Genomic DNA, 13,837 nt, shown 5'->3' with positions numbered 1-13,837 from the left:
AACTCAAATCAATCTATTTCTAACTTAATTCTATTCCCCTTTGGAATTCGACAAAATCAAAGAATTAACTTATAAACAATAATTCTTATAAATTAAAGATCCTAATCGTCACCTCAATATACTAGGAACCTATTTCCTCAAACTCTCAAGACTTTCTATAATCGTCGATCCATAAATCGAATAACTTCAAAATCACCTTGGAACTATTTGATCCTATCGGACACCTCTCTCGTTCACTGCTACTAAGCTCACCAAAGCTCATCGGTATCAGGAATTCACCTCTTTCATCTTCACTTGAGACTCGGGATTTATAGTGTGAGGTGACGTCACAATTCTGAATGAGATCACTCTCCTCATTTACATACTTAACGCTAACAATAAACTTTTTTTTCGTTTGTCTGGCAGCCTATTTTTCTGACAATACTCGTTAACCTTTTACATTATTCTTTTTCACAATTTTCGGGACGTTTTTATTCTTTAAGGTTTAGCAAGTCCCTAATTTGTGCTTGTGGGGTCTCCCCCCTTTTCTCGGTGCGGACTTACTTTTTTCCGCTTGGGAAGCGCAAGGGTGCGCGAGTTTTTCTACGGCGCTTTTCTTTCGTCGGTGAGTTGGTTTTTCTTCTATTTTTAAGTTACTAAGGTGAATGGTGAGGAAACCTTCATCCTAACAAAACATAAGCCTCAAACAAAATAGAATAATAAGCAAAATAAAAGTAAATAAAAATAACGTTCGGACTTGGTTCCTTACAACACTAGTTACTAGATTATGATTTTTTACAATGAAGAAATGTAAATGAATGCTATATGATAAATACACTACTTAAAACTTAAACTGCATAATTATTTCTATTCTGTTTTAATTATAGTAACTTTAGTTACAAACATAAAATAATAAATCCTTAAGCTAGCAATAAAAAATTAATGTTGACAACAATCCAACATAATTTTATTTTCTAATGCTGGCACCACTATGCTTCACTGTAAATAGTCTATATAGATTGAGTGTTGGAAGTATCATGGCCAGATGTTTGAGATGATTAAGATGTCAGCCTACTGCTTTGATGGGGAACTGGGATGAAATCTGGGTGTACAACTCCCTATGAATTGTTCATGGGCAGTCAGGTCCTGTCCCTTGTAATCCAGCCATGATAAATATGAAAAAGGTCCTTTTATTGCCCACAGTATGGAAAGATCTAAGTTAAAAAAAAATCCTTAAAATATGTAAAAATTACCATATATGATGCACATCCAGTAATTGAATGTTATAGTATGAAAATTCCTGGATACAGTGGAACCCCAGTTAACGAACATCCTGGTTAATGACCAAATCGGTTAACGAACTTTTATTTTGGAAAATTTTTGTCTCGGATAACAAACTTAACGGCTTTTTGTGTCAAATTTGTAAGCTTGCCGACTTTTAGGGAAAATTGGTTAATCGTGTGGCGGTGATGGTCTAGTGTCCATTCGTACGTTGGTGTGGTGGAGGAGACAAAGATGACAAGTATTTTACAGTGAAAATCGTTTATTAGAACAGGAAGATGCTTACATATTTGAGGTAGTTGGAAATGGCTTATTTACAGTATTTTCTCCTGGCACTGAGGTGTGGCATATCGCTGGTCCTACAATAGTGCAAGCTGCTCAGTCATAGCTTCAGAGTGGACGAGATGGGTTCACTTGGTCACAGAAGCGATGGTAGGTGACAGAGCTGCAATGACTGGAGCGGTCCGCGAAACAACAACACAAATTTTAGCAGGCACGACTTCAGGCTTAATCCAGATGAAGACGACACAGATTAATCGCCATGGAATTTTTAGGAAAACTGCGTTTTGACCTTGAGATTCGGGGTTTGTATAGTATTTCTTCCTTGAATGTCACCTTACGATTAGTCCTGCGTCCCATTCCTTGCTTCCTGATTGTTTTCTTCTTTGTCTCCAGGTGAAAACCGAAACTAGATCAGGTCACGAGAAAGGTTTGTTCTGAGGTGTTTATTTGACACCTGTTCGTCAACTCTGATCAGAGATTGTTGATAAACCTATAAGCCTTTCGCTCATAATTTAGCCTATTGTTTCTGCTATCTGTCATTTTAGAACTTTAACGATCATATGCGATGTTTTTATACCCGTCAAATCTTTCCCCTTTTCCGAAAATTTAACCTAGATTGATTGTTTATGAGCACGTTTTCCTATATTTTCATTAAAGAAAACCCATTTTACAAATAAAATTACAAAAATACTGACAGCTAGAATGGATTAATTGTATTTGCATTAATTTCTATGAGAAAAATTGCTTCGGTTAACGAACGGACTCGTGGAACGGATTATGTTCATTAACCAGGGTTCCACTGTATTTGTTACAACATGCAGAAGTGGAAAAGCATTTAGCTGTTTTGTTTTAATAAGCCATTAGATGTTACATGAAATGCCTAATTTCATTAGTCATATGCTGAAAAATATGCAATTGAATTGATACAGTATGGTTTTTATTTTATAATTACCTTTTTAAAATTTTATGAAAACAGTCAGATACAATTTTCTTCTCTGATATCATAAACAATCAATATGAATAATAACAGGGTGAATATAACTGGAGATAAAATTGTATGCTATTCTGAAAAAGAGACTTTCAGAAATATTTCTGAAAATGATTTTATTTCTTAATTTAAAAATTATCAAATAATCTTAAACATTTTGGCATGTTTTCTTTTAGATAGATCATATGCTAAAAAATAAATAACAAAATCCATCTAATTAAATTTTAATATTTGTTTTTATTTAGGGAAGAAGACGGTCAAGATCAAGATATACATTAGAAGAGGTAAATGATTTTGCATAAATAGTTTACATTATATTATTAGGAAAGAAAAACCAAATTGATTTAAGATTTTAGAATGAATTTGATATCATTACGAGATTTTTAAAATACAGTAAAATCTCGCTAATTTGGACTTCATTAATTTGGAATTTGTAATAATTCAGACTACCATTTTGCATCGTGTATTTTTTTTTTTAAATATGAATTTATCAAGTCTGATCCAGGCTTGAAGAACTTTTACCTTACTTTTAGAAAGATGTGTCAAAATGTGATCAAGGAACAATTAGAAAAGGAACTGTAAACAAAAGTTAGTTTCATATTATGGCCAGATGTTTGAGATGATTAAGATGTCAATCTACTGCTTTGATGAGGAACTGAGATGAAATCTGGGTGTGCAACTTAAAAAGTATACTTTTTAAATAAATATATTTTTCATATCATACAATATGCACTGAGTAAAAACCTCACTAATTTAGACTTTCACTAATTTGGACTAGGCTTCTCTCCAATTAGTCTGAATTTGTGAATTCTACTGTATTTTATTTAATTTTTAGAATTTTTCTAAAACATAATTTAGCAAAGATATTTATAAGCATTAAAATTCAGTATAGCTCTATCAAAAATGAAACTTAAGTAACCTTGACTAAATAAAATATAAATAATAATCTTGAAATTTTTTGGAGAATTTTTGCCTGCAATATTAAAAACAATGACTGTCTTTATCTTTAGCATTATATTGAATCTATGTTATAAATTATTTTATGGAATAGTTTTAACTTCTGATTCAAAACAAAAAGGTTAACATTAAAATGAATACAAAATGTAAAATTACAGAAACAATATGATTTTTTAACTTGATTCTTACATATTAGTTGTGCTTAACTTTTTAATACTGGGACCTTATTGCCAATTTTAGAAAATTCAGATAGCTGGACTGTGAATAAATGAAATTATCAGTTTGTGAGAGATTTTCGTTTAAGTTTACAAATTGAAATAAAAAAATTTTCTTGTATAACATAATTTTATAGATGGTTAAGAATTAAAATATTAATTTGGTTACAAAACATCAATAAAAATTATTCATTTAAAAATGAAAATATTAAAAGAGAACAGACATATGTAGTATAGAGAATAAACCAAGAAGGAGAAACCAAAAGCAAAAAAAAAGTAATTTATCATACATAATGTTGCATTGAATTTAAGTATTATTTCACACCACAGTCTTACCAATACTGTTAATGAATACTGTTGCAAGAATTTGCCTTTTGTAGTTATGGAAGCAAAAAAAAAGGGTTCACAGCATAATTAGGCTTGAAGAACATTATTCAGGTATTAACATTCATTCAAAGTTCTCATTAAATGGGATTCTAATATTTTGTAGGTCAACTTCAAGCTTAATAACAACTTTGCAGTACTTTGTCATAAAGTGGATGTGATTCTTCAAGTATTTGGTAATAAGCTTGCAATACTAAACTCTTCTAATACATGCTTGCAATTGCCATTTATATTGCAATTGCATTGTCTAATATAATGTGTTTGTTGTTGTTATAAAGGATTGTGTTAAGTCCAAAATTTTAACAGTATTGTTTTAATATGAACAAACAGTACATATACAAGGTATTCATTCTACAATCTACACATTATTCCTTCATATAAGCAAGAAGGCAAGTAAGGTAAGTTAGAACTAATTAGACAATGCTTGAGGAAACATACATGTGCAGTGGGTGTGTTTCTTCAAAAGTGCAAATCACATGATAGTTATACTATTCCAATACTATTCTCAATAGTATGTTGACAAAGAAAAATTGTTTATGCAACTAAATTGAAATATTTTATTACTGTATAAATCTTGTTTGAAATATTAAGTTAGTTTGAGTATATTCAATAAGAAATAACAAAAATTGATAATTAAAATAGTATTATCATCTTTTCAACTTTTGATACTTTTAGTTGCTTTGTGGTGATAGTGACAGAAGAGACAAGAAAGGTGCAAAGAAACGGAAAAGATCACCATCCCCTCCCGTGGACAAAAGAAAACGAAAAGGGTAATTTACATTAAATATATAAATAAATGCTTCTTTAATTAAGTTTGAAATTAAAAAAGATATGAACATAAAGTAAATTAATGAGATACTTTTGTTTATATTCACATTTCAGGAATGTAGGACAAAGAACAATCAAAGAAAATTAATTGAACAAAAATTTCAATACAGTGGGTGATCGATTAATGAACATAATTCGTTCCAAGAATTTCTTCATTATCCAAATTGTTCGTTAACTGATTATCAATTTACCATGGGTTTTTATGGGAATTTGATTAATTTGTTCTGGAGAACTACGTTTATTTATTTGTAATAGTAAAAATACATATATATGCAGTCTTGCATTTTTATTAGTCGTGTTTTTTTCTGTTTCTGGAGGTTAAAGAATCTGTCCAATGTCAATTACTTTTCTCTTTTCTTCAGGATTTTTCGGAAGTAATTAATAGTATTGTAACTGTAGAGATCCCCAACCCCATTAACCTTATTCTGGTTTGGATGACACTTGGATGATCATTGTTCTGATATCCTCCTACTTCAAAAGAACTTTAGTAGCAGATGTCAACATTGGACCTCTTTTGTCTTCCTCTTTTTCAAAAGAAAAGACATCTCACTGAGTTTCTTGGTATTCTTCATTTGAGAGTTCTTGGAGTTCTTCTATCATCTGATCAGTTTCAGATTCCATTATGAGCTCTAAAATGCTCTTTATTTCTCAGATGTGATTTTCATTACTCCATTAGCAGCTTGAGACTTCTTGATATATCTTTCATAGCTAAGATTGTGCCTACTGTAGATGTGTTCAAGCCATACTGTCTAGCACCATCAGACATCTTGTGCCCACTTTCTACCTTGGCTATTATCTCTTACTTGGTTTCTATGGTGAGCACAGTTCTTGACACTCCTCTTTTTAGGCTCCATAATATTATCAGTTTCTTTTTTAAATAAAAAGTTCAGAAAAGCACTTACAAAAATTCAGAGAACAGAAATCAACTAGCCCACAAAAAATTACTTAAATGCAAGGCCCAGATGAAATTTGAAATTTGGTATTAAAACGTTAATGAATATCCGATGGGACAGTTAAACTTTCACCTTTCGTAAATAAACCCTGACACAAAATTTAACAAGTACCTGTCCAACAGTCTCACAAAGACTATAAAAATTATTTGTCAGAAAGGTAAACAAAAAGCTAGAATTACAAGGGAGAGAAGGGAGAGTTCAAAATTTGGAGGAATACTATCTGATCAGTATCGGGTTGAGCTTCGATGTTGATGTCTCCCGTGCTCTGAAAGGTTTCAAATTGTTACGTGAAGACAAGGGAAAATCAGTCAGTATTCATTATTTTCCGTTGCTTCTTTTTGTTTGTTCAGTAAAGTGTTCTTTATCTAAACATGTGTTCATTGTTTGATCATAAAAATCTTTCGCAAAAGTGTTCATTATCCGATTTGTTCACTATTCAAACTGTTCGTTAACCGATCACCCACTGTACTTATATATTTGAACAAATTTAAAATTTTGAAAATAATAATAATTTAAAATAAATATTTTTAACAGTACAGTTTAACAAAAGGAATGTAAACCTACTTAAGTTACAATAAAATGATAATTAGACTGTTAGATTTTTTAAAAGTCAATACAGGTGCTCCTCTACTTACAAACTTTCAGACTTACAAACAATTTGACTGTACATCTAAAATTTAAATTTTGTGCAGATTCTAAAGTACTTTTGCTGCTCATGGGATGGCATTGAACTCAGTCTTTGGTCAGTAATAAATAATAAATTTTTAATAAATAATTAATGCAAATTTATTTCTATTGCCTATTGTTATTTTTCATTTTTGTGAAATTCTGACATGTCATCACTGCTTGAGAGGTGGCATTGAAGTTGGTAATGTTGGTATTTTTCACCATTGTTTGCAATTTTTATGATTATTGATTTAAAAATGCATCCAAAATGTACTAGTAAATCCAGCAGTGGAGATAAATGCAAGAAATATTGCTCTATTAATATAGAAACTAAACTTTATATTATGGAAGTAAGTGCTTCAGGTGAAAAAAAAAACTGTTTAAAAAACCTGCTACTAAGCATTAGCCAACGGATAAACGAGTGTAAAGCATTTTATTAAGTACATTGAAGGATCAAACACTAACAATATGCTGTTATTCTGTATACAAATTACTTTGTAGGTTAGTTTTTGACTTACAAGAAAACCTTGGAAATCTAACTTATTTGTAAGTAGGGGAGTGCCTGTATTAAACAATCCAGAAATTAATAAATTTTGTTAGAAACAGACTGAATTGCATCTCATAATAATTAAAATAAATATTATTTTAATAACCTAATTATTAAGATATAAAATGGAAATGTTGTCTATCTCTAGCAGGAAATTCATTTATTATTTAACTTTCAAATAATTTTTAAAATAATTTGATAAAAATTCCACTACTTTGATTGCTATTTGATAATTTCAATTAAAAAAATTATTAAATAATAATGTAATTTAACATGCAAAACTAGTATTTAATTAATGTTCCTATCAAAGTTAAGTAAATTATAATAAATTAGTATACTGTTCATACATTTATTTTTTATTTTCAAAATTCAATGATTTTGAAAGCCCAAAAACAAAAATTTGAGAAACTGAAAACCTGCTAGACAGTAAAGATTTTCAAGATATTTGTTGAATGGGAGAAAAAATAAAAGTATTTGTTTGTCCTAGAAATTATTTATTGTAGTACAGTATGCATTTTTTTTTTTATACAAATTACTAAAAGTTGTTTATTTAAAGACTTTGTTACTAAAGTTGCTTTCTCATCACATTTATAGACTACTATGATCAAAATTATATTTTGATTGGCTATCATGATATATGACCCATTTAGTTTACTACTACAAAACTTTAATCATTAATCTTTTAATAGTAACATATATTGGTATTTGTCAGGTTAATGAAAAAAATTCAAAACATTAACAAAATATCTTTACAATTTTGTGAAATTAATATAATAGTTTATTATTTCATAGACTGCATTAGTTACCAGACAGGCCATCTGTTCTGCATTGCAAGAATAGATACGATTTGTAAACATGTCTTGAAAGAAAGTGGTATACTCATAAATTGATGGTTCTCAACCTAAAATGGATTGCAGACCCATGAGAGTTTTAGTTTTTCTCCCAGAGACTATATAAACACAATTATACATGTATATATGTATTTTATATTTTTTAACATAGTTTTTAGTCATGAAAGTTAAATAAAGTAAATTAATTTAATAACAAAGTCAAAAATACAATTTTTAAAATAAATAATTCAACATAGAGTAATAAGTGTAGTTATTATTTTGATTTTCATTGACTAATAAGGTTTTGACACTCAGAGCTAAAAAAGTAACTGAAAAATTTTAAATAAGAATTAACAGTTGATTGGTTTTCTTTGATCAACATTGGCAATAAAAATGGCTGTTCATCCTAAAATGTCTATTTTCATTAAGATTTTTTATGCTCTTATGAAAAATTTATGTTGCAATCAATGTAGCATTTTCATCATTATTCCAAAAATATTATTGAAATTTTCTTAGAATTCAAAGATCAAAGTATTAACTTTGATCTTTGAATTCATTTCTTCAGAAACTACCTCAATATTAATAATGGGATTTCATTTGTCTCGAAAATTATTAATACTTCAGTTACTTAACAAGCTGTGTATCTTTTTTTTTCATAAAAACATTGTAGAATTATTCTACACTGTTATGTTTGTTTTTGTTAAAAACAATATGTAGACTTTTAAATAATTTAGAATTTGCAAATTTTTAAGTAAGACTAAACTAATTGTTTTATAATATTTATTTATTTAGCATAATATACATTGGAAGTTAAATTTTAATTAAAGTTTATTTTCATACATTATTAACAGAAATAATTTTATATTTTAGAGGTGGTCGAAGCCCTGCCATTGGTAATAAGAAGAAATCTTTACGTGGTGATGATGAAGGTGATGATTTGACAAAGGATATGGAAGAACCTTCACCAGAACCAAATATGCAAGAAGTACATCTTCCCAGAAATTGTTAGTTAAATTTGTATTAATTTTGTTATATTAGAAGTAAAAGTTAATAATATATAATCAGCACTGAAAAATAAATTTTTGTTTTAGTTTTGAGCAATATTTATATTTAAAGTTAAATAATCTAAATATTAAGTATATTTTTTATACTTTGAAATAAATAATTTATTATTATTTAATTACAAATTTGATTAAGATTTGAAAAAATAGCAGTTTTACTATTTTTACTGTTATATTTTTGAAATGCAAAACAAAGTTAAAAAGTCTTATATATTAATGTTAGTGATGATTCAGGGAAAGAATTTATGAATCATCAATAGGTTTTAAATCTTTTAATTGAATGTTTAACCTATTCAATGTTGAAATTTTTATTTGTTGCCTGTGACGCTATGTTGAATTTTCTTTTTTTTTCAAATAATAATCGTGTTTACTGTATTGTAAAAAATTATTTTTTTTGTTTCACAAACAAAATAAATATATTGAATAATATAGAAACAAAAAAAATTATACTTTAAAAGTTTGTTTTAATATAAAAATTGTGTTGCATAGCAACATCTAGAATCAAAAATGTTCCAATGTTAACACGGAAATATTCGGGATCGCCCACGCAGGTTAATGAGGTCAACACGAATATTTTCGGGAACAACGTAGGACAGGTTAATAATGTGTTGTTGCTACATAAAACAGAATAGGAAAAAGATGTAATATCCAAAATATATGATAGATAAATAATCAAATTTATATTAAAAGAATGGGGGAACACAAATGAAGTTATTAGATTTCTGAATATTAATTACTTGTTAATTAATTAATATTCAAAAATCTAACAAATTTTGAATATAAGCAGAAGAAATTTACTTATAAACCAAAAGGAAGAAATTAGTTAATGTGGCAGAAAAATTATCATTGCTACCCAAGGTTCATCATTTATGTTTAAAAATTCCAACAATGAGTTGTTTAACTTTTCTGGAAACATTTTGTGGTGCCATCTGTTATGATATTTTATTTTAAAAACTTTTTATGTTTTTAACTATTATAAAATGGCAAAAAGCTTAATATTGATGCTAGAGATGGGTTTTATAAAAAATTATAAATGCTAATAGCAAGTAAAACCTTCATTAAATTTGACCCTAGTGGAGATACACACAACCTTTTTTAACTTCCCATCCCTCGATTTTTAATTACCAAAATGTAATAGCATCAATTCCCCTAATAAACAAACCTCCCTACAAAACTTCAGAAATTTTTGTCAAAAAACAGGAGATATTAAGCTTTAAAAAAAAGGTGAACAAAATTGTGCCTCCCCACACACACGCTAACATTCATATGTGCAGAAGAAACATCCAAATTTTTTGCATTTCTAGACATTTCAAAATAACTGAGTCCAAAAATGTAAGGATCTTGGGGAGTCATTTTTAACCAATTGCCACACTTTCACTCTGTTATATGTAACAACTGAGAAAGTAAAAACCAATTTTATTCTTTTCTTTTGTTAGCCAAGAAATGGAGTTGTTGTTTAACATTTCTTATATATCATAATAGATTAAACCTTTAAATNCTGTTATGATATTTTATTTTAAAAACTTTTTATGTTTTTAACTATTATAAAATGGCAAAAAGCTTAATTTTGATGGTAGAGATGGGTTTTATAAAAAATTATAAATGCTAATAGCAAGTAAAACCTTCATTAAATTTGACCCTACTGGAGATACACACAACCCCCTTTAACTCCCCACCCCTCGATTTTTAATTACCAAAATGTAATAGCATCAATTCCCCTAATAAACAAATCTCCCTACAAAACTTCAGAAATTTTTGACAAAAAAACAGGAGATATTAAGCTTTAAAAAAAAGGTGAACAAAATTGTGCCTCCTCACACACACACACTAACATTCATATGTGCAGAAGAAACATCTAAATTTTTTGCATTTCTAGACATTTCAAGATAACTGAGTCCAAAAATGTAAGAATCTTGGGGAGTCATTTTTAACCAATTGCTACACTTTCACTCTGTTATATGTAACAACTGGGAAAGTAAAAACCAATTTTATTCTTTTCTTTTATTAGCCAAGAAATGGAGTTGTTGTTTAACATTTCTTATATATCATAATAGATTAAACCTTTAAATGGCATGATATGAGTTGTTATTAGTTTTTGAGATTGGAAGGATGGAAATTATGAAAGATAAAAGAAATGATTTTTTCTTACCTAATCTTTGAAAGAATACTATCTTCAGTAAGACTTTGCTTCTTGTACAATTGACTGATCTGTATATAAATAGAAACATTTTAACAAATAAATAATGAAAACATTGTTTTGTGTTGCCGTTTGCTAGATTTGAATTCAATAGACATTTCATAATGCTAAAAAAATATACATAATGCAAAAATTACTACAGATAAGGATTTAATTGATAGAATCTATTATTTATATGTGGGAAAACAAAGTTTTTAAAAAAATTTTGATCTGTCTGATATACTTAATATCAAATAAACACAGATATTAATTAATTCCTAAAACATTTGCTAACACAAAATGAGAATAATTTATTTTACTGATTTGATTAGAATGATGGTTTCAATTTGATTCATTGATCAAAAGAATAAAAAAAATGAAATTAGGAGTTAACACAAAACTGAAGAAAATAAATAAAATAAACCAGAAATATTTCTGTAAAGAAAAAAGTATAATTGTTATTTAAATCAACAGAAATTTTCATAATTAAATGTATATTTTTATTAAAACTTCTGTCATAAAAGTAATTAATTAGTAGTTTTTAGTGGAAATATAGATAATTATGAAAAATATTGTATAATAGTTTTAAAATATTAGATGAAAGCTAAACATAATTTTTAAATATATTAATATTTTGTAGTTTTCACTATAATTGCAAGTGTATTATTAGTTATTGAACTTATTTATTATTTTTTAGGCTACAAACACAGAACAATTAATTATGCAGTAAAATATTTACCAATCAAACATTTTTAGTCCTTTTAATTGATCTTCGTCAGAAATACATACATTCTATAATTTAACAAAAAAGAGCAAAGCAACCCATATTCTAAAAACAGTTTTTACAACATTCCATTTTTGGAATAATAGAAATTTAAAAAAGTGGATTAGTTATTTTCATAATATTGTATGATATGTGACAAAATCAAAAATACATAAAATGTCTATTACCTGTAGTGAAATAACCCATGCATAGAAACAACTAAATTATGCTTTTTATATTTTTATTCTTGCACCTGCTGAATTAATCACTACAGTTCAATCTGATTACTGTCTATCTTTCAGCATCCTCTTACAAATTTTGCTTTTAAATTTTATTTATCAATACCCAGGCTGGTGAAACCATGATGTTTTCTCTATAATTTATTGCCTACCCTCTCTGTAGCCTTATGAATATGCCATACTTCCGCATATTTAATCCATGGCTTATACTGATTCTTCTGTATCATTTCTGCTTGTTCCATTCTATAATTACAGAATCTGGGTCTGCTATTGCATATTATTTTTAGGCTGTTTTAAAAGCATTTTTTAAAGATAAAAACTTTTCTTAGCAGTTTATATTATTATGAGGTATAAATTTATTTAATATGTCTCTAATTTAATAGTTCTTAATTCATGTACAGTACAGTAAAACCTATATAAACCAGAATTGCACAGTACCAGATTTTTTTTCATTTTGAACAGTTTTTAGTATTTCTTTGTTTTTTCAATTTTATACTATACTCAATAAATGTCATACAGTCACATTCACTTTTTATAGTAAAATTGCTTTAAAATATATTTTAAAAATTTTTATTACTCAGTAAACTAAAGATGGAAATATTTGAATGCAACAAATGAGAACTATTTGATTGCAAAAAGTTCTTGTTTCCAAGAACTTGTATGGGGTATTCATATACTTTTTGGTCAAAATCTCTACAAACTTACATGACAACAACCAAGACAATTTGCATATTAAGAACTAGTGTTATGTTTTATTTTGCTCTCCATAATCATTTGATTTCCAAAATTCTAATCTCCTTACAATTATACAGAAATAAAGTTATTTTGTGGTCTTGACTTCTTGAGGAATTTTAATGCTCCAGTTAATCATTAACTTTAATCTATGTAATTATCAACATGTTAATCAACTTGTTTTTGAACACTCAATACTAGTTATCAGCTAATTCATACATGACATTCATATTGACAGCATATGTTACCTTATCCTCGTTGTTTTCATGAATTATATAACTAAATTCATTGTTTCTGAGAAAATCAATTTTCAGCAACTAATTCAATTCTTGAAAGTTCAACAAACATCTCACAGTCTGATATGTATATAGAAACATCACCAAACAATTGCCTAAATAAGCAATCATTTGGTGATGTTTCTTGAAAGTTCTTGATTCTTAAAAGTAATTTATTCTGTTCCTGGTTAATTCTAATATGCACCCTGTGTCTCTGTATGTCCACATCACATGACTTTCATTACTCTGACAAGGTTTAAAATCATTCTTGGAATACAATTTGTCATGGTTTGCAGTGACTATTATACCTAGAGCAATTTTACTTATTTTGTCATTAATGGAATCTTAATTTTTTTTTTCTTTATTCAGGTCAAGTTTTATGTTTTGTACCCAAAATTCTCTTCCTTTTCCATGTTGGACAAGTTTCTGAAAATGTTCCAAATTTTTTCTATTTAGGCATGTTTCTGGTTTATTCAGGTTTTGTTTTAGATCACTGTACAGTCGACCCCCCTATAAGATCGTTGATTTTTCCGTTTTATCTGAATTACATGTTGTACGAGTCACTTAGATTTTACAAATACGTGTGCCGGGCTGTGAATGGCTCACATATTTGTAAAATCTAAGTGACTCGTACAACATGTAATTCAGATAAAACGGAAAAATCAATGATCTTATAGGGGG

At 28.1% G+C, this 13,837-nt stretch overlaps 1 protein-coding gene across 1 annotated transcript in view; it reads left to right on the top strand.

Annotated features, from left to right (window-relative positions):
- The window catches only part of LOC111626939 (SWI/SNF complex subunit SMARCC2-like), a 137,807-nt gene that overhangs the window by 57,303 nt on the left and 66,667 nt on the right, over nucleotides 1-13,837 (top strand). The window contains exons 8-10 of the mRNA XM_023370474.1: nucleotides 2,776-2,814; nucleotides 4,762-4,856; nucleotides 8,781-8,914. Coding sequence (XP_023226242.1) covers nucleotides 2,776-2,814; nucleotides 4,762-4,856; nucleotides 8,781-8,914 — 268 coding nt within the window. The remainder of the gene's footprint in view (nucleotides 1-2,775; nucleotides 2,815-4,761; nucleotides 4,857-8,780; nucleotides 8,915-13,837) is intronic.

The sequence above is a fragment of the Centruroides sculpturatus genome, unplaced genomic scaffold (genome assembly GCF_000671375.1).
Source record: "Centruroides sculpturatus isolate CEXI.00-Female unplaced genomic scaffold, Cexi_2.0 scaffold164, whole genome shotgun sequence".
NCBI lineage: Eukaryota > Metazoa > Arthropoda > Arachnida > Scorpiones > Buthidae > Centruroides > Centruroides sculpturatus.
The sequence above is the reverse complement of the archived record's forward strand: the minus strand, read 5'-3'. Positions and strand labels throughout refer to the sequence as shown.